Genomic DNA, 23,388 nt, shown 5'->3' on the forward strand with positions numbered 1-23,388 from the left:
GTTAAAAAGCATCTTTCTAGACCAATTGATGTCGTCTCATAACATGTTGACCCAGTCAACAAACGAATTCAATACTAAATCGAATCTTTACAAACAAAGTACTTACTTCTCTGACAAGGAGACTACTTATTATAAGTATAAATTTACTTTTCTAGTTAAAATTTCACTACTACCACTAATAAAAGTTGTTTACTGAAGCTAAAGTTATTACCATGTTGATAATAAGTTGTTATTTTCTCAATAAGTGTATTTTACTTCTAGCTATAAGCCTTAAGTAAAAGCATTTGTTTACATTGTTGTAAGTATAAAGAAAACTAATTAAAAAAAAGTTTAAATGAAAAACAAATACTTTATTTTTACTAAACTGATTTTATGTAAAGATAGCTGAATATATAATACTACATTAAATATAACTACTACTACAAAAGCTATATTTTATAAAATGATTTAAGAGTTTTGGGAAAATAAACTTTACAAAACAATTATAAACAATCGCAATATTTTCAGTTTGATTTCGTTTATTATAGCAATAATTTATAGTTTTAAATAAAACAATAGTAATGCATAAATAGTGCAAATTTGAAACTTATAGAAATATAAAAAAGTAAATGATATATGGAAATAATAACTATTTTAATCAGAATCTGAAGAATCACTGAGCTCCAGTGATTTTAACCACTGTTGTACCTAGAAAAAATTTGAAATTTATTGAGAAATAATATTTTATTTTATTAGTGTAGTGAAGTTATTTTATCTAATGAAAAGTATTATATGTAAAAGTAAAGTTTAAAACATTTATAATCACATAACGAGATAAAGTTAGCTATTTACAATAGTGATGCAATAATAAAGTAAAATATTAATACGATATGTTTGGGGCATAATTTTGAAAACTAACCAAGTATCAATAAAATGTCAAATTTAACTAAACATTAACTTTTACAGTATTCAATAAGATTATTATGATCTTATTGATTAATACTAGCGTTATTAACATGAGTCATTAAACATTGAAACATAATTTATTTCATTACTTTGCATTATAGGAATAATATCTTATTATACTTTCATAACTTTCAACAAACTTGTATAAGCACGTCATCTTGTTGTTGATCGTTGCGTAATAAATCGGTTTTCCACCCAACTAGTACGCTCTGGTCTATTATTCCTTCAAAATAGAAAACTTTTAACATGTGTTTCTGCAACCCTGTTCAAAAAATTAAGCAGTTGTCAGTTTCTCTTGATTAGAATTAATTTTAAATTTTAAGTAAACAAAATATAAGTTTACTCTTGATTTTTGGCAAACCAAATATAGAAGTAAACGGGTGTAAAGTAACGTACCAAGTTACTTTATAGTAAATGATATATAGAAACAATGAACAAATTAATACCTAAAAAAAAAAATTAAAGTACCAAAAAAGCTACTGAAAAGATGACTTACCTTCAGGATGGTCGAGATTTTTGCAGTAAGAATCAATTGCTGAGACAAATTGTGTTTGCTGCTCCCCGGAATTTATTATACTCTCGAGAAATTCCAATAAATCTTCAGAAACTATCTTTTGCTCTTTGCTTACTAATTTCTCAGGGAAAATGTGGTTTAAAATGCTGCAAACAGATACAATGTATTTCAAACAACATGAACTTTTTATATATTATCTTTTCAAATAAAAACAGTTTACAAACTATTAGTATTAAATTGATATGTAGTAAACAATTATTCGATTGTTTCTAAACCCATTGAAAAAAGATTATTATCAACATTGATAATAATGACCAAAATAATTAACTAGTCACCATTCACTTGTTCTAGTATAAATTCTTAGGTGAAAGGTGTTAGTCAGATTGCAACTGTAAAATATCTTGAACCAAACTGGAAAAAAAATTTGAAAACTTAACCAACAAACGAACCAGTTAGTGAAGACGGACAAGAAACGTTGGTGATCTTGGCAATCCGCACAGCAAGACTTCAGCCCTTTGTAATCAGCAGCATTCAGCTTGTTGCTGAGTTGCACCTTCAAAACGAGCATCTTGTCGAGATAGCTCATGTCCAACCTCCCCAGTTCTTCAACTACTCTACCTTCGTTTGCTTGCGCTGAAGCTTGAAAAAATATTAGAACATATACACTATGATTTTTTTGTATACTTTTGTTACTCACTGTTTTGTATAGATTATCAAAGATCATTATTGCTCCAACTGATTATAAAAACTATTTTACAGTGCACAGAAACTTAGGTAGGCGGTAAAAATATTTTCGGAATTATTTTAAATTTTATCTTATCTTGCTTTAAAAACTAGTTTCTGATAGTTTAAAAAAATTGTAGTACATTATTTACAAATAGATATAAATAACAGTTATTTTAGTTATTAGAAAAACTTCATTAAATTGCCTATTGTGCACAGCAATTTTTCTTTAGTAATTTACTGTGCACAGCTTTTAAAAATTTAAAGAATAACTCGGTTAGATAATATATTTGAGTGATTGTTTTGCATTGGTGACACTTTTGTTCAAGTTTTTAATTTAGTTGCTACTGCTTAAACCCTTTTAACCTGCATTAAACATTTAAATTAACATCAAAAAATCCCTAGCATTTTTAACTACATATTTACTTTAATCTCTAAACTAAAAATATATCTTTAAACTTCATTTGTTATCCTTACCTTATATACTAAAAAATAGCCTTTTCCATTAATCACCGTACTCTTAACCTCATATTCCACAGTTACAACCCACTAATCTTAAAAACTAAACTTTTGACCTCAAATCTAGTCTAAAAAGACACTTTCTACAAAAGAGTCAAATATAAGAAAAAGTGAAGAATTGATTCTTACTTGTTTTGTAGATAATTATGGCGACTGTAAAAACTAAAAAAAAACTCACTTTTCATTGACAGGTGTACTATAAGAAATTTCAGTTTTAACAAAATTTAAATATCATCTTTTCATTCGATGACGTTAATATTTTTTAAAGTATAAACATTAAGTATCTAATGGCAAAAATAAAACGAATAATCAAAAGCTTACAATCCAACAGAAAAGACACCAGATCGACTCCGGAATCTTCGAATATCTTGGAAAGTTCGTCCCTGTTAACATCCAAACGTTTCAGAGTGGACAGGAAAATTGTCAGATTTCTGGTTCCCACCTTCCCGCTCGCTTGCATGCCGCTCGTCAACTTGGCAACTTGTTTGAGTTCGAGCAGCTGCAAGTTGACACACTTGGACAGGATCAACGAGATGTTTTTCATTTTGGTTACGAGTGACAACACCCCCTCCAACGAATCGGTGAAAGCCTGCAAAATTGTTTCTGATTGAAAATGTGGTTATAAATAAACGCTTTTACAATTGATATGGCAGGTGGAATAATTATTAAAAAAAACATATTTGAAACCATTATATATTTCGTTGCTAAATTGCTGATTCTGCAGAAAAACTAAAAAAAGTTTATAAAATTAACTGACCTTGATCAAGGCAGAAGAGTTTATGGTGTTTTTATGGACGAATTGCTGCAAGACAGTGCAAACTTTCACCATTTTTTCTTCCGGTGCTTCGTTCAAATACTCGAAACTTGCGCTCAGCATTTTAGTGCAGCAGTCCAGCTTCATTCTATATTTAAAATAGTAAAAAATATGAAATATAAGATTTTATTTAAAACTGTATTCAGTTTTTAATTTTTGTTTATTTCTATTCTAAAAGCACATGATCCTTTAGGAGTAGTACGCGTTTGTATAAGTATTTGCCTAGCTATAAATGTAGATTTATGTTAAGAGTTAGACTCATTTATTTTGTTTTATTTCAGATTTTATCATTCCTATAACATGTTCGTTTATAAAACTTAACCAATAAAGATATTTATTTAATGTTTAGAATTAATGAAATTATATACAAAAGTATACTAAAAACTTTTTATGATAATTGGTCCATTAGGAAAGTTTCTAATTACGTAAAACTAAAAAAGTTTAATTCTAAAAAATTAAAGTCTGAAATTTCTTTTATATATAAAAAATATAAATTGTGTATTTTAATATCTTGGAAGTTTAGTTACTATCATACAGTTTAAACACTACTACGCTCGTTTTCAAAGTTATAAAAATGCTCCGTGAAAACCTTGAGACTCAAATGTTAGCCGTTTTAAAATAAAATCAAACTTGTCATCGTCGCAGCTGTGCAGTTTGTTGAGGTGGTGGAGGTACTCTTTGGTTTTCGCCGAGCAAACCAGCAACTGCCTGCTGATGACCGACACGTCGATGGCGGGCCGCTCCACCGGCAAGCTCCTCTTCGTCAGCATCAGCGGCTTCCTCACCTTCGGTTGCTGTTGAACATTTGATTTAAATTTCAACTACTCTGTACTTTGTAGGCGAGTAGAGCAACACGTGTTAGAAATATACATTTAAGTTATTAATTTTGAAACAAACACTACAAAGCAGGGTTTCTCAAGCTCATAAGTCGCGTTAGTACTGTGAGTACTCATTATAACAATCGCCTCAATTGCATAAATAATAAAAGCATCGTCCCACCATTATTAGAAATCTCCTTTTACAGAGTAACTAAGTTAAAGTTTTAAGTTCTTGTTCTCATTATTCTCTAATCAAGATACTTGTTTTATTTTTGTTGAATATTAATCTCAAACTAGATGATAACTTCAAAATTAATTTTTCGTTTATCCCACTAGTCATTGCCCACTGACAGCCAAAATAGCCCAAGAACGATATCGTCCACTTTGAGATGGCCTGCTTTAGAGGGTGCATGCATCAGCGGTGATTAGAAAATGAAGAGATCTGTGACTTTTAATTATGCTCAAAAGAACTATGTCAAACATTTGTAAGCAATTTAAAAGGAATATTAAAAATTAATAACTTTTTTTTTGTGTTATAGTTATGTTACTTGTTCTTTGTTTTGTGTATACTAAAGTTCTGTATTATAGAGGAATTTTTTAATTTAAGTGTGAAATATTCAAGTTTGGAAACAAAACTCAAACAACAGCTGAATTTCCAGCAAACTAGTATTGGACATTTATCTACTTAGCGTGTTTTTACATAATTAGTTACTTAATTCTGTTTCAATAGAAAATAGTTATGTTCATGTTGTTACAAATTTTAACTATTCAACTTAAAACAATTAAGAACTTAAGATTGGTTTTAATAAAAACAAAACAAGTATCTTAATAAGAGAATAATTTTAACAAGAAAAACAAATTAACTATTAAAATGGGTAGATGTCAGAAAAGCACATTATCACTTTGGCACGGCTTCACTTTAGCACAGAGTGACGACACTTTTGAATAAAATAATATAGAATCTTTTAAAATGTTCATTTAAATAATGTTTAATTATTTTATTATTATTAAATTAAGAAATAAATTAGTGTGAAAATAATATCTGACCTTTTAAAAATATCGTCTTAAATTATAAATAAAGTTTTTACTAGGAGTACTTTAAATTCTTAAAGTTTTTAAGCAGAAAAAATTATAAAAAAGCTCAACGGGTAGAAAAAATGTTGAATTAAGTTTATTTACCCTTGTAGTAGTTTGTATATAAATTTCATAACACACAGATAAGCATAAAAAAGTTGCAAGATGTGTGCATGTAGAAATAAGATGAACTTAAATTCTTTATGTATTATGATGTTCAAAACTATATATATCTAAAATATAAAATAAGCAAGTTTTTAACTTTTATATATCTCACATTTTATTTAAAATTTACCCTTAAGTTTAAACTTATTAAAATTAACTTAAGCTTTTGAAAAAAGTTTTAAGAATCCTAGAGCTTGCATATATTGCTAGCTTTATAAAAATAGTTTAATGTTGAAAACTTTAAAATGAAAGTATCAAAATATTTTCATTTAAAATTATATAGTAAAATAAGTTAATAAAGTTTGTAAATTTATTTTTGTTCTAATTACAATTAAAGCTTAAACTTTTAACTCATTTGAAGCATGTTAACTTTTATTTTACATGTTACACAGTTCGTATTTAGATTTTTAAACATAATAGTAAACATTTTATATAAATATAGATTGCAAAACAAATTAAGTTGAAAAATGGAACTCCGAGCTAAAGTGTCATACCGTTCTAAATTGTCACTCTGCACTAAAGAGCCACTCCGTGCTTTTTTGACCCATTTCCACTTAAAATCTTTGACTTTTAACTGAGTAGAAACTCTCAGGTTAAAAAACTACTACTCGCCATCATCATAAATTTCATTGAGTTTCTGACCATAATAACAATAATAATATAAAGGGTATATAAATAGTACTTAAATTGATTAACTTTCAAAGATAAAAATTAGAAAAATACAATTTTTAATAACAAAGGCTTATAATTTGAAATTTACAAGTTCAAATATACATTTAGCGATCTATTTACCTAGCCATAAGTTTCTATTCAAAAACATTAAAGTTTTATGGTAGAAACTTGCTTTCTTTTTAAAACAAAGGTTTGCATATATTATTTCAAATTTAAAAAGGAAATATCAATAGTTTTTTTTAATAGCAAATTTCAACGAAGGGAAGAAACGTCGTGTTGTTTGCAAATTAATAATTCATATTAAATGCTTCAAGATAAATGATAAAACGTTGAGGCGGAATAGATGTGTTTGAGATAAGAGCTCGATGTATCTATTGATTGCATGTTGAGCGGCATGCAAAGTCAAGCAAAACAAAATTCTTCTCGGAAATATTAAATTGATTTTTTTCAGCAAGAAATTCAAGGTTACTTTCTACAAAAAAAAAACTTTAGTTTCTGCATGACTAATAATTTAACATATTTTTTTTATAAAGTTAAAAACTATTATCTCATAACACCTTAATCAAACACACCTTCATTGACTCAAGTGTAAGATCCGAAAACCTTTATAATTTTTGAAAAGCACACCACACAGTATTTTCAGCATAAATTAAAAAGACAATCAGGTACTTACAAAAACAAGGTTGCAAACGTTTGAATAAATAACAAACAACAATTAAGTACGTACCACGGCAGAATAGTTGTTCATAAATTTGGGCGTGAAAGCGTCAATGCAGCTCGGTGGTTGGTTGATTTTCTTGTCTTTCGCTGTTTGAAAATTTAAATTTTTTAAATTTTATCTAACTAAAGTACAACTAAAGGTGTCGTAACTTGATTTTAGTATACAATATTTCATTGAAAAAAAAATTTTTCAAATTAATTGCAACAATATTGTTGTGTTTTTAAAAAAATAATTTCTCAGATATTCTTTACAGTAGTCTTAATGATAAAAAACAAACAAACTTTAATTAAGTTAATCACAGCTCCACATAAATGTTGAAGCTTTTTCTCATTTTTCAATAAAACAGCAATTTAAACTAGTAAGTTTTACAACCACAGACTTATGGATATATTTAAATAAATTTTTGAGTGTAGTCTACAACATATGAAATATTAAAATATGCTGTTTTGTTTAAGCATACTAAATTTTTAGCAGCTGATTAAATGCCTTCAATTGTACTTAATTTCTTAGAAAAAAATATTCACTGTGTATAATATAGGTAGCTATCAAATTTGCACAATATACTTTTGCACGAAAGGTCACTTTTTGCACGGGTTAAATTGTTTTTATTTTTTACTAAAATTTTTTTATTTATTTTATTTTGTTTTAATTTAGTTTTTCTTTTTTTTTTACATCACTGTTACCCCTAACCCTTACCCTCGGTCGGTAACTTATTTTTCTTTTTTCAATTTTCTTTTTTTATTTTTCTTTTAAATTTTATTTTTCTATCACTATTACCCCTAACCCTTACCCTCGGTCGGTAACTTATTTTTCTTTTTTTATTTTTCTTTTAAATTTTATTTTTCTATCACTATTACCCCTAACCCTTACCTTCGGTCGGTTTTTTTTTAATAATAATTTTTTTTTTGTAATTTTTACTATCACTGTTACCCCTAACCCTTATCCTCGGTGAGTTATTTTTTCTTTTTCTGTTAATTTATCTTATAGTTCTTTTTCTGTTTTTTTTTTTTAATTTTAACTGTTTTTTTTACTCTCGTGCAAAAATGTAACTCGTGCAAAATTGACCCATGGTGCAAAATTGTCTTCGTGCAATTATGATCCCTCGTGAAATTTTGTCCTGTTCCCGTAAAATATACGCAGTTTTATATTAAAAAACATTAAGTTTTTTGCATAATGTTCAACTACAAACTAATCATTTAAGAAACATATTGTATCAAAAATAACTCACAAGTACCTATTTTATCAGATGAGATCAGCTTCGGCTTGCTATTCCTGCAGAATTTTTTATTCAATTCTGAGGCACCATTTCTTACAGAAGATTGGTATCCACCTTTAATAAAAATTTATAACTTAGCTGAAACTAACGAGTCTGTAACTTAATGAAAAAACTAAAAATTTAAAAGGACTGACGGTAAAAAAGGTTGGGATAACAAAAAAGTGTAGAAATTTCTAAATTTAAAAGTTTACTAACCACATTATTACATAAGTTCATATAAATAATTCACATAATTTGAATAATGATTAAGTATATATATTTTAGAAATTACTTTAATGTTTAAGAAACTTGCATACATTTAAGTCAATAAGAAGACAAAAACTAATATTTTTTGAAAATGTTAAAAAACTCACTTATTTAAGAAATAATATAAATAAAGTAGAAACTGAGCTTTAAGTACTACAAAAAAGAATATATTGAAATGATAAAGGCACATGTCACATCTTAATTTTATAACTTTTTTTACAAAACTAGCCTGATTTTAAGAAAAATATTACACTATACGAGTCAGTGAAAAAAGTCTTCATATGCTTAGCCTATTTTGCTTTCAAACCTGACTCATCCTGAATAAGGTGAGTGGCGACAACCTAATCTGTGATTTTAGATGGCTGTGAACTCAAGTAAATTTTTTCAATGCAACAATCAAAGCAGTAAAATTTACAAAAGTAGTTAAATATAAAGAGTAAACTATGAAACAACGGGTTGTTTAAAAGTTTACGCAAAAATATATAAAGAGTTCTGCTGTTTTTTGTTCAATAAATTTAATTAATTACACCATAAAAATAATTCCAAATCGTAACTTTGTTATTTCATCTTTGTACTTTGCCAACGCAGATTTTTAAAGTACAACAAAATGATAATATTTTTAAGCATATCACGAAGATACTTAATGGTTGAAAACAACTAAAACTATTTTAATAAACTAAAATCAAAAATTTTATTTTTATAACTGAGTTTGATTTTTCTTTGTCGAAACTATGCTAACTTTGTCAAAATTTCACGACTTTTTTAAATTTTTTATGTGTCAACCCCAATCTTTAAGACAGTGAAAATTAAACTAAAGAACAAAATAAATTTCTAAATGATGAAGAGACAAATGTGACATTGTGGGCTGCTTATAACTGAAACTCTGACATATTATGCTTGTATTTACAATATTTTTGTTTATTAATACCTAATGAAATTAGTTTATTAACGCACATATGTGATAAAAAACAACCAACCATTCTTACCGCTGGTGGGGGTGTTTGCGCCGCTGTCACTGAAGGCAGGAGAGCGTCGCGCGTCGAAGAAGTCCGTTTCCGCCTTCTTACTCGCTAATACAAAAAAATTAAATAAATGTGAAGAAATCGTTTTCAACTGGCACAAAGTATTTTTTAAGATAGTAGAATAAAATCAAATAAAAAATTTTTGAATGTGAAGTATTAATCCAAAGGTTCACTTTACATCAAATACTGGCTTGAAAAAAAATCGAAAATTCTGTATGTTGATTGTATTAAACTGAAAAACATCATTTTTCCAACAACAATAAACAATTTACTCATATGAATAAAACTGCAACCAACCTTGTACGACGTTGTCGCAATTGAGCTTGTTCACCTTCATGAAGTTGGGATCGAACATCAATTGGGGGTTTTCTTCAGTGAGATCGCCTCTGATCTGCATCAGTGTCTTCGGAGCTGTGTCTCTCAGTTGTCTTCTCGGCTGCCACTTTGAAAAAAAAACTTTATCACAAGATTGTAAAAGCTAAATTTGGGTTCGTATGCGAAAGTTTCAAGTATAGATAAAAATTAAAATTTTACATCATCATATTTTTATACACAGTTATTACATGTATATAGATATACCACAGATGTTTTTGTGTCAAAACTTTATTCCTACTAACGGCTTTTCACTGCTCTCAAATAAATTTAAGAACAGATCTACGGAGTCTATATAATATTAACACACATTAGAAAAAAAGCATGCATAATTATGTATAGTATTTATGTGAGTAGTAACTATAAACGAACTTTATGGTTTAAAAACAAACTTTGGAATAAAAACATAAAAATATAAAATTGTCTACAAAAACTACAAATTTAATAAAAGCATATACTAACCTTAAAAAATCTCTCAGAATAGGCAAGTTTTTTTTTTAATGAAACATTCCATTAATTTAATAATCATTAATTTATGTTTCATTAAAAAAAAAACTTGCCTATTCTTAGAGATTTTTTGAGGTTAGTATATGCTTTTATTAAATTTGTAGTTTTTGTAGAAATTTTATATTTATGTAGAAAGCTTTCGAAGTATGTTTGCGGCCTTAAGCGCAAAAACATTGATTTTAAATTAACTTGGGAGGTGATAAAAAGAGCACAGCCAATAGCAGATGGTAACAACCCTGTTTGTAGGCTGTGCTTAAAATAATCAACAGCCGTTATGTATGCGTTAAAAAAGGAAGGTTGTTTAAATAAGAGGAGCGAATTTATATCGTCTTGTCGACATATAAAAAAGCTTCTCTTAAAACACAACAAATTTTGAAGCATTTTATAGTCAATTAACTGTTGTTTTCATTAATTTTAGTTGTTTGATTAGTTAGAAGGTAGATCGATTTTTGTACTGAATATTTGTAATGTACAATATTACGTCATACTGTTTTTTGTTTTTTTGCATAACTTTTGTATCTTTGTTTAGTACAGTGCTTTTCATTTTGAATTTAACTGGCTGATGATTTAAGCTTTATGAAAAATTAAAGCTTTATGAAACATATGTTCCAGAATTTTTAAAATCGCCATTTCAATAAATTATATATATATATATAAATAACGTTTATAATCAGTTACGTTTTAAACTCCTTACTTTAAGACAATTAAAAAGAAAAATAAACAAGAATATTTTTTTCAGATTGTCATTATTTCAAAGTTATGAGTTAATGATATAAAAGTAATAATCTTGTGATGAGAGCAAAATTAAAAACTTGTTCCAAATTTAAGATTTAAAAGAACTTTGTACTTTCTCAGATTTCTCATATAATATAAATCGATATACATGGTAAACAGCTTGTAAATTGAGCCGTTGAAATTATTTGAAAGCTAAAATTTATAAACCTTGTATGCTTAAACTATCTTTTTTATACATTTTTTAAATGTTTAGTAATTAATTGGTTACACATTGATTTACAATACTTAATGCGTGCGATGTAGTTATAATATTTATCATTTATTATGAAACTTAGCTTTGAAACCAAATATGTACTTGAAAATTATTTAAAAAATTTATATTTAATTACTTATTAAACAATAGATGTTTTGAAATAGTACTAAAAAAACTAGTTGAAATACTTTACTAACTCTGAAAAAACTATTTATTGAAATATGATTTCAAAATACTGTTCTTCTACGATAATTAAACCTAAGGGGGTCAAAATAGTACAAATCTACTCAGTGAGATTTTGATGGCTTATCTTTAATTACCAGATAACAATTTATAGTGATTGAAATATGAAATTTACACTTTTAAACCTTGGACATGCTGAAAAAACAACGTCTAATGAGCTATTATGAAATTTAAAATATTTATATGGTAAATTTGTACAAAAAACTAATTCATTTTAATAAAAACAACTATCAAAATCAATAAATAAATGGCAATTAATATTTTTTAAAAAAGGATAAAAAAATATTACAGAGTCGCAGTTTGATAATCCTTTAAGTGGTAAAACTTAGTAACTGCCTGAATTTGTATAATATCTTTCAAATATTCTAAAATGTCTAAACATAGTGTTAAAAATGGTTTTATCAGCTGCTATATTAAAAACTTTGTAAATTAATGCAATGAGCGGTTCTAACAAATTTTCAAATAAAAGTTAACACTGACTTATGCATGGTTGCCACAGATCAAGCAGAGAAAAACTTCCTGACTTTTTCCTAAAACTTTCCTGACTTTTCTAAATTAAACTCTTAATTTAAACTTATTCTAAAATACATAATCTAACACTTAAAACTATATAAAGATTTCAATTTAACTTTAATACAGGTTAAAACAACAGTTGTTTTTGCTGAATTCAATCATCAAACTTCAATTACATCACTTGAACCATCTGTGTATGATTGAAGTATTTGCAATAAATTCATGGCATCTACTTCTCTTAAAACTTACTTTACAAATTAATTTTTTTTTAATTATAAAGAGGTAATGTAAAGTATACACATCAACTTGTTACATAAAATACTAAACTAACTGCTTAATTTTAATGAACTCAATTTTTTACTTAAATAAAAAACACTTTGATTCTAAAACTATGCTAGATAAACTTTTGTGTATATATAACAGTTTTACTATGGAAGTGTCCTTGCTACAAACAGATTATCAATACTAAAAAGCTTACAAAAACTGCTTGTTCAAGTAGGGTACTTGTTCAATACGTTGATAGAAAAATTTTGCAGTTTCAGAAAGGATATTTTACTAATTTGGAAACGGGACAAAATTGAACGAAGACAAAAATGGTTACTAAATTACACGAGTGCGCAAAGACAAGTTTGCACGAGGGAACAAAATTGCACAAAGACAATTTCGCACCAATGGTCAATTTTGCACGAGTTAGATTTTTACACAAGAGTAATAAAAAAAAAAGATAAATTGATAAGAAAACAAAAAAAAAGTTACTGATCGAGGGTAAATGATAAGGGTAACAGTGATAGTAAAAAAAAAATTAAATAAAAATAAAATTTAAAAAAAATATTAAAAGAAATTCAACCCGTGCAAAAATGTCTCCGTGCAAAATTTTCTGCTAGTGCAACTTTATCTTCGTGCAAAAGTATCTTTGAGCAGTTTTGTGCACTTGTGCAATTTTGTCCCCTCGTGCAATTTTGACAGCTACCCTATTAAGTTATACCAGATAAAAGCATTAGAATTTAAATAACTTTTTTAATTTCTAGGAAAATTTTGCAACTTTTTTTACAACTTCAAAGCATTTTAATTATTTTTTACCATTTAAAGCCTTTGGAAAATAAGGTATTTTGTAAATTTAAACTGACAAAATCTGACTTTTTTTAAAACTTTGTCAAATTTCTTGACGTTTTTTCAAAACCCCCCATTTTTTCCTGACTTTTCCTGACTTTGTGGCAACCCTGCTTATGTTAAAATAATATACAAAAGCTTGAAAACTCTATCGAGTACAAAGATATTTAAGCTTAAGAAAACCCAGTAAAAAAAAATTAGGCAACTTTTTTATGTAAAAATTACAAGAAATATCTTCAAATAAAATTAATGTTTTCAAGGCTCTAGTTTATTAGTGAAATAAAAAATTTATGAAATACTACACATAATATGATATAATTTTAGTTCATAACAAAGTTTTGAGAACATAATTTAAAAAAATTCTAGGAAGCAACATTTAACAAAATATGATTTAAGTCTTAACAAACAACAATTTGAAAATTAACACAAAAATATTTATTTAATATTCTAGTTTTTTGACTAACATAAAATAAAGAAACTTTTAAAGAAACTATTTTAAATTCTCAGATGTTCTAAAGAGTATGTTTTATATAAAATATACATAATTAATTATTAACTTTAGTTTACATTAAAATCTTTAAAACATAAATACTCAGCTTCAACACAAACATCTTTATTAAAAGAAATTAAAAATAAATTCTTTTTTACAATTTATACTTAGTTTTTTGAAAAAGTAGCTTTATAATAAACCACAGATAATAACTTTAGTGTATAAAAAATTTGCTTAAAAACCTTTCAAAAATGAAACAAACAAATTATGTCAACTTTTATGTTATAACTTTTTTTTACAAAATAAGTTTCACAGGTTAAAATTTTTTTTTATAAAACATTAAAAAAAAACTGTGCTAAATATTCATATTTTAATTTCTAAGACTTAGTTAAATATACAAAAATCTAACTATTCAGCTGACAAAAATAATAAAAAATTATAAAAAAAAACCTTGTTTTTTCTCAGGTCAAGGACATCTTGTATCATAAATCTAATCCTAGATGGAAATACTTTAGTTTTCTCTTTCAACTTTAACATTCTCAAGAAATACTGGTCCATCAAACTCTATTAAAAAGCAAAATTGGTTATATGCAAAAATAATTTGATTCATTCTCTTCAACTAGATCTTTATAATAGAAATGTTATAACTTTGAACTTTAACGTTTAGCTCTGTTTGCATAAGTAATACTAAAGAAATGTCAAAACTTTTGCCTTCTTAATATTGAAACTCACACCAACTACTCTTAAATGTGCGCAAACAAAAACCTTGGCCATTTCGTGATCGAGTTTCTTGCCGCACGTGGTCATGAGTTGGTAGAGGCACTCGACGTCGACCGCCCGCATCTCAGCCTGCTGCTCCTCATTAGCACCCTTCTTCTTGGTCTGCATGAGCTGCTTGATGCAAGTGTGGAGGACGGCCTCCTGCAACACGTCCAGTCTGTACAGCTCGCCTGGAAATCGTTAAAAAAATGGTGAAATTTGCCATGTCTGCTTTATTTTTGGTATTCAGTTGTTAGCTTTTACTACCATCAATAAGGATATATGTATTGAAATGTTGAACCTGATTTATTAAAAAAAATTTACTAATTTGATTAGATTTTAATTACCAATGATTTTGATGTTGCCGAGAACATGGTGTTTTGCTTTAAATTTTTTCTCTTCTTCTTCACTTGGCAGTTTCTTGTCGCTTATGTATACTACCAGCTTGCAATGCCTCGCTTCGAATTCAAGTTGCAGTTTTTCTATGAGGAGTCTTCTGAATGTCTGGAAATTTTGTTTAAAGTTGAGTAACCAACTAGTAAATAGAAGAAAAAGACTGTTTTTTTAGGTAAATTATTAGTTTTTATTACGAGCATTAAATAAAATACATTACAAACATATTTCTTGAAAATTTTATGTAAGACTTATAAAAAGAAACAATTAAAGATAAAAAAAACCATATAAATTTTAAAATTAAGCAAACAGAATATATTGACAATTTGACTTGCTTGAAAAATCATTATTAAGTACCAAATAAGATAGAAAATATCAACAGTGTATTAAATTTATAACAGATTTGTTTTGTATGCATTTTTCTATTATCTAATAATTAGAATTTTTTATTCAACTTTTTATTAACTTTAAATTTTAGTTACTTCATAGACAGTTATGATTCAAGTAGTTTTTAACTTAGTGAGTTATAGTAAATCATAAGTCTAAAGATACAATTCGAATATTTTAATAATTTCAGCTGAAAGTTATTTATAAATCCTATGAAAAATTTTTAAATTACTTGTTGCATAAACAAAAGACAAAAATTATATTTAAACAGACATTTTGGGAGAGATGATCTTGTTGGTTGTTGCAATCAAAATTTACTGCTTCCTTCCATAGTCTCCTGCATAAATTGGCGTACAAAGAGCTGTATCTGTGCTCGCTCACTGACTTCTTGTGTATCTGTACAAGTTGGTGTTAAAAACTATTTCTGACAGAAAGACTTTAAATCTTCCTGAAGAAGTCATATATCAAACTGAAAAAAAAAACTTAAGAGTATGTTTAAATTATTTTTAACCGGTATAAAACTGAAACTATTTTGATCAAATTACCAAGTACTGTTTCCATGCTAAATGGAAAAACATTTTTTAATTTGACTTAAAAAACGAAAATAAATAATAACAATAGTGACTAAAAAAGGATTTATTGTAAAAAAAACATACAAAATAACAGGCGGTAATTGGCTTTTAAATAAGGTAGGACAGAAAATTGTTGTGTAAAATAAGATATTTTTTGTAAAATAATTTATAATAAAATTTAAATATCGACTTTAAGAAATTTATTTTGTTAATACAGTTTTTGCTGAAACTTGACTTTTTGTTAAAATTACACTCATTTGGTATTAAGCACAAAAAATGTTAATGAATTACAGCAATAAATGTCTGAAAATGTATGTGATACATGCATTTTAGATAAAGAAAGTTTATACAACAAACCTGGTTAACTACTTCTTGTAATAGTTGAGGACTTGATAATAGTCGTAGTAGCTGTTGGGTAAGAAGTTCAAATTTGTCTGGTACTATTTTGTTAAGAATACTGTATAAAAATAAAGTACAATTAATAACACGAAGGTAAATCAAAAATTAAAAATAAATTGCTTAAGACGACAAGAGCTATAATAACAATATATGCTTTTATCTTTGACTGTTTTTAATTAAGTTCATAATCTGGCGCCTATAAGTTCTAAATGCTTACTTAATTTTCATACTTTTAATAATTATAACATTAAAAAATAGGCTAATGGACATTTATAAAACTTAAACAGAACTAAGTTTACACAAACATATAAAATACATAACCCACAAAACTCCCTATACTATACAACTGTTTTTATAACTAACTAAAAACCAAGTAGTATTATTTTCAGGTACTAAACTAACCCACAAATAGCACTGGTAGTTTGCTTGTTTTCTGGATAGCAATTATTATAACTTACACATCTTTCTGGTTTAACTTTTCCTGGGAACTGATTTGTACTAGAACAATTAAATATATATTTTTAGAACATTAAAATAATAATAAAACGCAAACTATATTAATTAATATTGTTCAAACTTACTTTACTATCATAGAAAGTAGACTTTAAAATTTATATTTTTGACAGAGCTTACTAAAACAATTACAAAACAAAGCTATTATTATAAGTGCTTTATAATAACCATGAAGCTTTAAATCAGTTTTAAAAACAACATTCTAAATTAAAAATAAAATAAAAAAATTTGCTCAACAAAAAAGAAACAAGTTACTGACAAATACTACTAGTTATATAAAATAGGATACAATATAAAGAAGGATAGATTACAAATAATTTTATAACATTAACACTACATAGTAACTATTTTTTTAATATTACTGTTACAGAAAATTGTGTTAATATGCAAATCTTATAAATTTATTAACATATAATATTTATAATTTTTTTTTATAAACGTAGCTAAAGAGTTTAAATATCAAAATAATAATAATCAAAAACAGTTTATTATTACCTACTAGACCAAAAATAGATTTAGAAAGACTTAATATAGAAAATAACAGATAGTGCCAATACATGCTATTAAGTTTAACAGTTTCAATTAATTAATTAAACTATACAAACCGCTGGAATTGTTGGCTGGGGAACTTTGTTTTTGAGTGGAAGCTGTTTTTTTGAGGCCCTTCTAGTGGAGCTCTCCTATAAGTTATATTTAAAAGAAGTAAATTTTTGTATCATTTTTTAGTTTAATTACATAAAAATCACTAAGAAGTTTAAATTGACAATTGAAAAGTTCAAGTGTTTTTGTAAGTAAACAATATGTATATCTTTACAAAGATCAGAATAATACAAACTTATTTAAGCTGAATCTTCTAAAAATAAAACATATTAAAAGTAAGAATAATAGTAGTAAGTTAAAAAACCACGGCTAAATACATGAACTTAAATTATATATTTTAGTTAAACTCATTAATTATTGTAATTTCAAAAAACAGAGTATTATAAACTACAAAATGGTTTATTAACAACTGCTCAAAATAACATATTATGATAGTTAACTATTTAACATTTTCAAATAAACTAACTTACCTAAAAATTTATTCATTTAATAAAAATATAAAGTTATACTACAAACATTGTAAACAAAGATTTTAACATCAATTTTCACATGAACCATAAAAATGATGATATTTTGAGAAATCATGATTTAAATCAAAATAATATTCACACCTGCTAATTAGTTGGTCCACTTTGATTTCTTAACAGAATTGATAAATTGAAAATTTCTCTTAAAAAAACTATTTATAAGCACAACACTGATGTTGTACTTGTATGCTTTCTACTTGAGTTATGTTTTAATTGAGCTAAAGGACTTATTTGAAAACTTAAGCAAATATCTGAAAAAATATTTATTAAAAAATTGTTTACTTACAAAAACTTTTTTATTTAAATTTGGTTATAACGAAATATTCTAGTTATTTTGTAGCTAATGGTTAAAAGTTACAAAAAAAATATTTTAAAGTTTTAACATTGTTTAATGATTAAAGTCAAAAGTTCTACAACTAGTTATTTATAACTAAAACTTTTATATATATATTTATTTTAATGATAATTTTTTATTATAGAAGCTGCTATAATGTTAATAGTAAAATTTTTATTTTTCTTGATTTTTCATCTCAGAGAATGTTGAACTTTTTGTTTTGTCAAAGATAGTTCAACATATATTTTAATTTTTACTGCGGTTTGTATTTTCAAGGTTTAAATAGTTTTTAATATTTATAATCATAATATAAATACAAAATGTTTATTTTAAAAAAATTAGTTTTTAACTGTCTTTTCTATAGACATTATAAATTTATTTAGCTATAACTTTTCTCCTAGAATAAAACACTTCTAAAACTCTAGATTATAATACTAATATCATTGAAGTACCTATAAAATATGGCATTAACTATGTAAAATAATAGCATAATTAAAAAGGTCTATTAAGTATAAGCTTTATATATAACAAAAAATATTAATTAATTTTATCAAATGCTAAAAGAAGTTAAACAACTTTGAGTGGGTTAGGTGCATGTGGTTGCATAAACCTTTGCAGCAGCTAAAATATTTGGTATTAAATTACTTAACAAAGTTAAAGATCTTTAACTCAGTTTACAGTATTAAAATTTACTTATTAACTATTAATTTTAACATAATAAAATATACCTCAGTTGTCTGAGAGAGTGCCAAATAACTACAATAAAAAAATATATCAAAATAAAAACAGTTAAGTTTTATCTCTTTCCAAACCTTTATAGTATGTATATTAGCATTTTGATACATAGTTTTATACTTTTTATTTTATTTTAAGTTTTTTATTCATGACATACCTGATAGCTTCTTAAAATTTTAAACTTTAATTGATATTTTAAAGTTTCACCATAGTTTATTAGACAATAACTAAGGTAAAAAAAATATATTATCTAGTGAAAATTAGTTTAAACTTGAAAGCAACTATTAACTTAATAAACTTTCATGTAAATGACCAGATAAATAAAGATACAAAGGTTATAACTGTTCAAAATATAGATTTAAGGGTTTGCTAACAAAAGATCCTAGTGAAACAAGTTCACTGGAATATAAATAAAAACAAATTATACAGTAATCTTCCTTTATTGTACCAACATATGTTTCTGTGTGTTAACAAATCAACAACACTTTAACTGGGTTCTGTAAAAAAATAAATACTGTAATGAAAGAATTGAAGCTGAAGTAGGTGTATACATGTGTTCATTACAATTAAAATAAAATAATTTCTACATATTTTTAGAGGTTAATAGTTAATAAAAGGTAAATTACTTTTGACATATAACTTTTTTAATATTTAGCATAATAGAATGGTTGACATACAAGGAGAATGTGAAATACTTAAATATTCTCATTTTAACATGAAATAAGGGAATTGGTGGTTTAAATATTTCTAAGTTTGAAAAGAATAAACTTAACTTCCCAAAATACCAAAGTTTAGAATAAGAAGTATTTCACAACTAACTATGGTATTGTTTATTAAAGGACAAAACAAATAGAAGAGTGCTTAAAATATTTGGTCCTAAGACCTATTGTATAAAAAAACCTTTTGATTAACGAGTTATACATCACTTGGAAACAGTTTACATGTCCAGGACTATTATAGGATGTCAATGGATTATAAAAGCTTTTTGGTTATAAATTTTATTTTTGGCAGTATTGAAAATTTAAAAATATTGAAGTATTTTAATTATGTTATAACTTCAACCGATTTATAGGACTAGGTCAATGGATTAAGAAAGAATTTTAGGCCATCAATTTCATTATTGGTAGTATTAAAGTATATTTAAGTAAAATAATAAATTTTAAAAAACTCAAAAAAAATTTTTCAGGGTTGCCACTCTCTAAGTCAAAAAATCTTCCCTGAGTGACCAGAAACTTCCCTGAGTTTCCCTGATTTTTTTTAAACCCTTAGAATTATTTTTATTTATTAAAAAATTACCATTTTAATTCTAAGAATATTGAAGAACTTGCAGCAAGGCTTAAAATTTTTAAATAAGCATTTAAAAATGAATAAAATAAACTTTTATGAACAAAATATTGAAACTGGATTAACTACATCTCATTCTAGATCTATAAAAAAAATTCCCTGAGATTTTTTTCTAAATCTTAAAATTTCCCTGAAATTTTTAGAAAAATCCAAAACTGCCCTGAGTTTCCCTGAATTAAAAAAAGAGAATCAAAACTCCTTGAGTTTCCCTGAGATTTTCTACGGCTTTAAAATTCTCTGAGTTTCCCCAAATTCCCTGAGTTCCCTGAGTGTGTGGCAACCCTGTTTTTTTTTAACCCAGTACTTTAATCTACCATGGGCACCACATCATTTCTCCCTTATACTTAATTTTTATGACAACTAACATTCGCATCTCACTTGTTGAACATTAATTTTACTTTGAAAAAAAAAAAGTTCTAATTCAGTCACATTTTAAATAAACTTCTGAGCTTAAACTTCAGTATATAACTCACATGACTTTTGTCTGTTTCCTTTACAAAGATACTATTTACAATAAAGAAGTTAGTTGGCTTTTGCTGTTTTAATTTTTTAATTATGATATTAGAAATACAGAAAACTTGATGATCAAAATCAAAACTATGGCAAGTAGTATTGTTTTAATAAGATAAATTATATGATGAAAATTCTCCTTAATCATTTGAATAATAACAGTCTTAAAATCTATCAAGCATGTTTAATAAGTTTTCTAAAATAGTATAACCAGTTTAGTCAGACACATTGTGATTGAATTTCACAGCTTCTGTGCAACACAAAAACTTGGCATGGAATTAATTTTAAACTCGTATTTTTTTTTTTGAAAACAAAATTCGAACAACAATGTACAAATTTTTTTCAAAACTTATAATATAAATAAACGAAAGTGTTAAAAAACACACTTCTGTTGAAACGTAATAAGGTTTTAAATCCTGAGTCCTGATCTGACCCATAATCCAGAAATGCAAAGCCCGCCGAAAAAGAAAAAAAATCTTTTTAACAGAAGTTGTTTATTAGTCTCGTTTTGCGGCCTAAAATTTATGATTAGCTTTATAGTAGTTATCTATTAGATTAAAGATTCGGAAAAACTTGTCCGGATTTGTATAATTTTAATTAGCCATATTTTTCTTTTATAAAAACAAAACGTCTGTATAATATAAAATAGTTATATTAAATTTATGTCAAAAGTTATTTGAAAAGGCACAAGTAAACTAATTGTACAACAGTTTTAAAGACTACACTAATTTTATTGTTGTTTTCTGTAGGTATATAAATACTTTAAAAAATATAAACATTGCTAGAAAACAGAAGTTAACAAGTTGCAGCCCGCAAAAAGTTAATTTGAAATAGTTCAAAATAAAGAGTAAAATAAAATATCTTTGGTATTATTGACCAAAGATTTTAAACTTATGCTAGATATTTTCAGGTCTAATATTTGAGACTTACATTAAAAATTCTGGGGTTTGTACTAAAAAGTAAAACAAAAAATGTATGTTAAGTTTAAAACTGGATTTGGTAGATCACTATTCTATAGAAAAAATGAATAAAAAATGAAACAATTTATGCAGTTATAACAACCAGTGGTAATGGCTTTAAGCTTTGGACTATAAAGTAAGGCAACTATGTTTTTCAATAGATTTTAGAAATGCATTCAAAAATTGTTTACAACAGGTATTTGTTTATTAATTTACTTTATTAGTAATCATAAATAAAAACAATTCTACGGAGTCTATAATATAAAAGATTAAATACAGTAAAAAATATTTGCAAAATTATGTATTAAAATGTAAAATTTATATACTATAAACATACATTTCTAAGTATAAAACTGAAATATTGTCTGAAAGTAATAAAAGCTTTTAGAACATTTAAGCTAAGTCAATAAAATATTTGCGTACAAAAAGAATTGTTCGATTTTTAAATGGGCATTGAAATTCTGATTGTTTGAAGCTTTATGATTAAACGTAGTATATGCATTGAAAAACAAATTCAATAACTTTATTTAGTTTAAACAGTAATACCAAGTCAATGTTGTCTTCTTTCTTAATTTTACTTTATTTTTTTCTTGTTTAGTTTTTGTCTTGTATTTCTGTTTTATTTATTATTACATCAACTTATTAAAATTTATGTTCAGTGATTGCTAGTCAAAACCTTTTTAGTTGTAAGATTCTTATAGAGTTAGCTTTAGTAATCAGCAAAAATAAAGACATACAACTAAGAAGACAATGTTAAAGATGCTTACTTAGTATTGTGTTTGACATATTTTTTTTATCTCAAAACTTATATTAAAAAAAAATTCTAAAAAAATTGTATTCTTTGCAAATTATATATTTTGTACTTTTTAAATAAAACAAATGGTTTATTTAACAAAAACAAAAAAATTAAAGCTCATTAATATGGTGAAATGAAAGGTCCCTTAGAACATAAACTTTTAGTAATTAACCTTCACACCTGTTATTTACTTCAACTGTATTCGGGCATAAATTTTCTAACATCTACATCAAAAGAAAAATTTGAGTTAATTAAAAATCGATACTTGAATCAGTGATAACTTTAAATTGTAAAAACTAACATTTAAATCAAATTTCCTCAGCCTGTTATAAGTCGCAGGCAAAATTTCTTACTAAAAACTGGTCGTAGACCGGATTATTTAGAAAAAAAGTCTTTTGCGTGCTGCAACCAACTAAAATTTATAGTGTGTACTTGTGTAGTTATATGTATGAAAATACTTTTTTAAGACAAAATGAAATAAAATGAGCAAGAGTAGAAGAGAAATTAAATTAGTAGTTATCAAATGTATTTGTATATTTTCAATACAAAAACATTTATTTAATTTTTATAAAAGTAAGTTTTTGATAAAAAGTACTTACTTACTGAACTCTTACTTAAAAACAAGTGAGTTTACATGCTGAAATCAAACAAAATAGTAAGCTGGTATTTTGTATCTAGGGTGATGTGGCGAGGTGGTTTGGGGACAAAGGTATAGGTTAAAATTTTTCAAGGATTGGGGTTTAGATCTTTTAATAAACTGATCTATTAATTTCAGTAGACGAAAAGTAGTATTATGCTTGAGGGGTAGCTGTCGAATTGCACAATCGT

General features: G+C 26.1%; 1 protein-coding gene across 1 annotated transcript; it reads right to left on the reverse strand.

The window, feature by feature from the left end:
• Nucleotides 1–466: 466 nt before the first annotated feature.
• Nucleotides 467–20,668, reverse strand: LOC145843012 (eukaryotic translation initiation factor 4 gamma 2-like). Its single transcript, XM_082950482.1, has 19 exons — nt 20,610–20,668; nt 17,361–17,435; nt 16,645–16,740; nt 16,201–16,300; nt 15,545–15,667; nt 14,839–14,995; nt 14,498–14,682; nt 14,183–14,296; nt 9,807–9,951; nt 9,465–9,557; nt 8,200–8,295; nt 6,972–7,051; nt 4,146–4,309; nt 3,459–3,603; nt 3,023–3,290; nt 1,909–2,098; nt 1,442–1,605; nt 1,086–1,207; nt 467–687 (listed from the first exon to the last, which is right to left on the reverse strand). Exons 1-19 carry the CDS (start codon nt 20,666–20,668, stop codon nt 634–636), a joined length of 2,430 nt encoding a protein of 809 aa, XP_082806608.1. The 3' UTR covers nt 467–633.
• Nucleotides 20,669–23,388: the final 2,720 nt, after the last annotated feature.

This window comes from Thalia democratica, chromosome 8, assembly GCF_965202585.1.
Source record: "Thalia democratica chromosome 8, ktThaDemo2.hap1.1, whole genome shotgun sequence".
Classification (NCBI taxonomy): Eukaryota; Metazoa; Chordata; class Thaliacea; order Salpida; family Salpidae; genus Thalia; species Thalia democratica.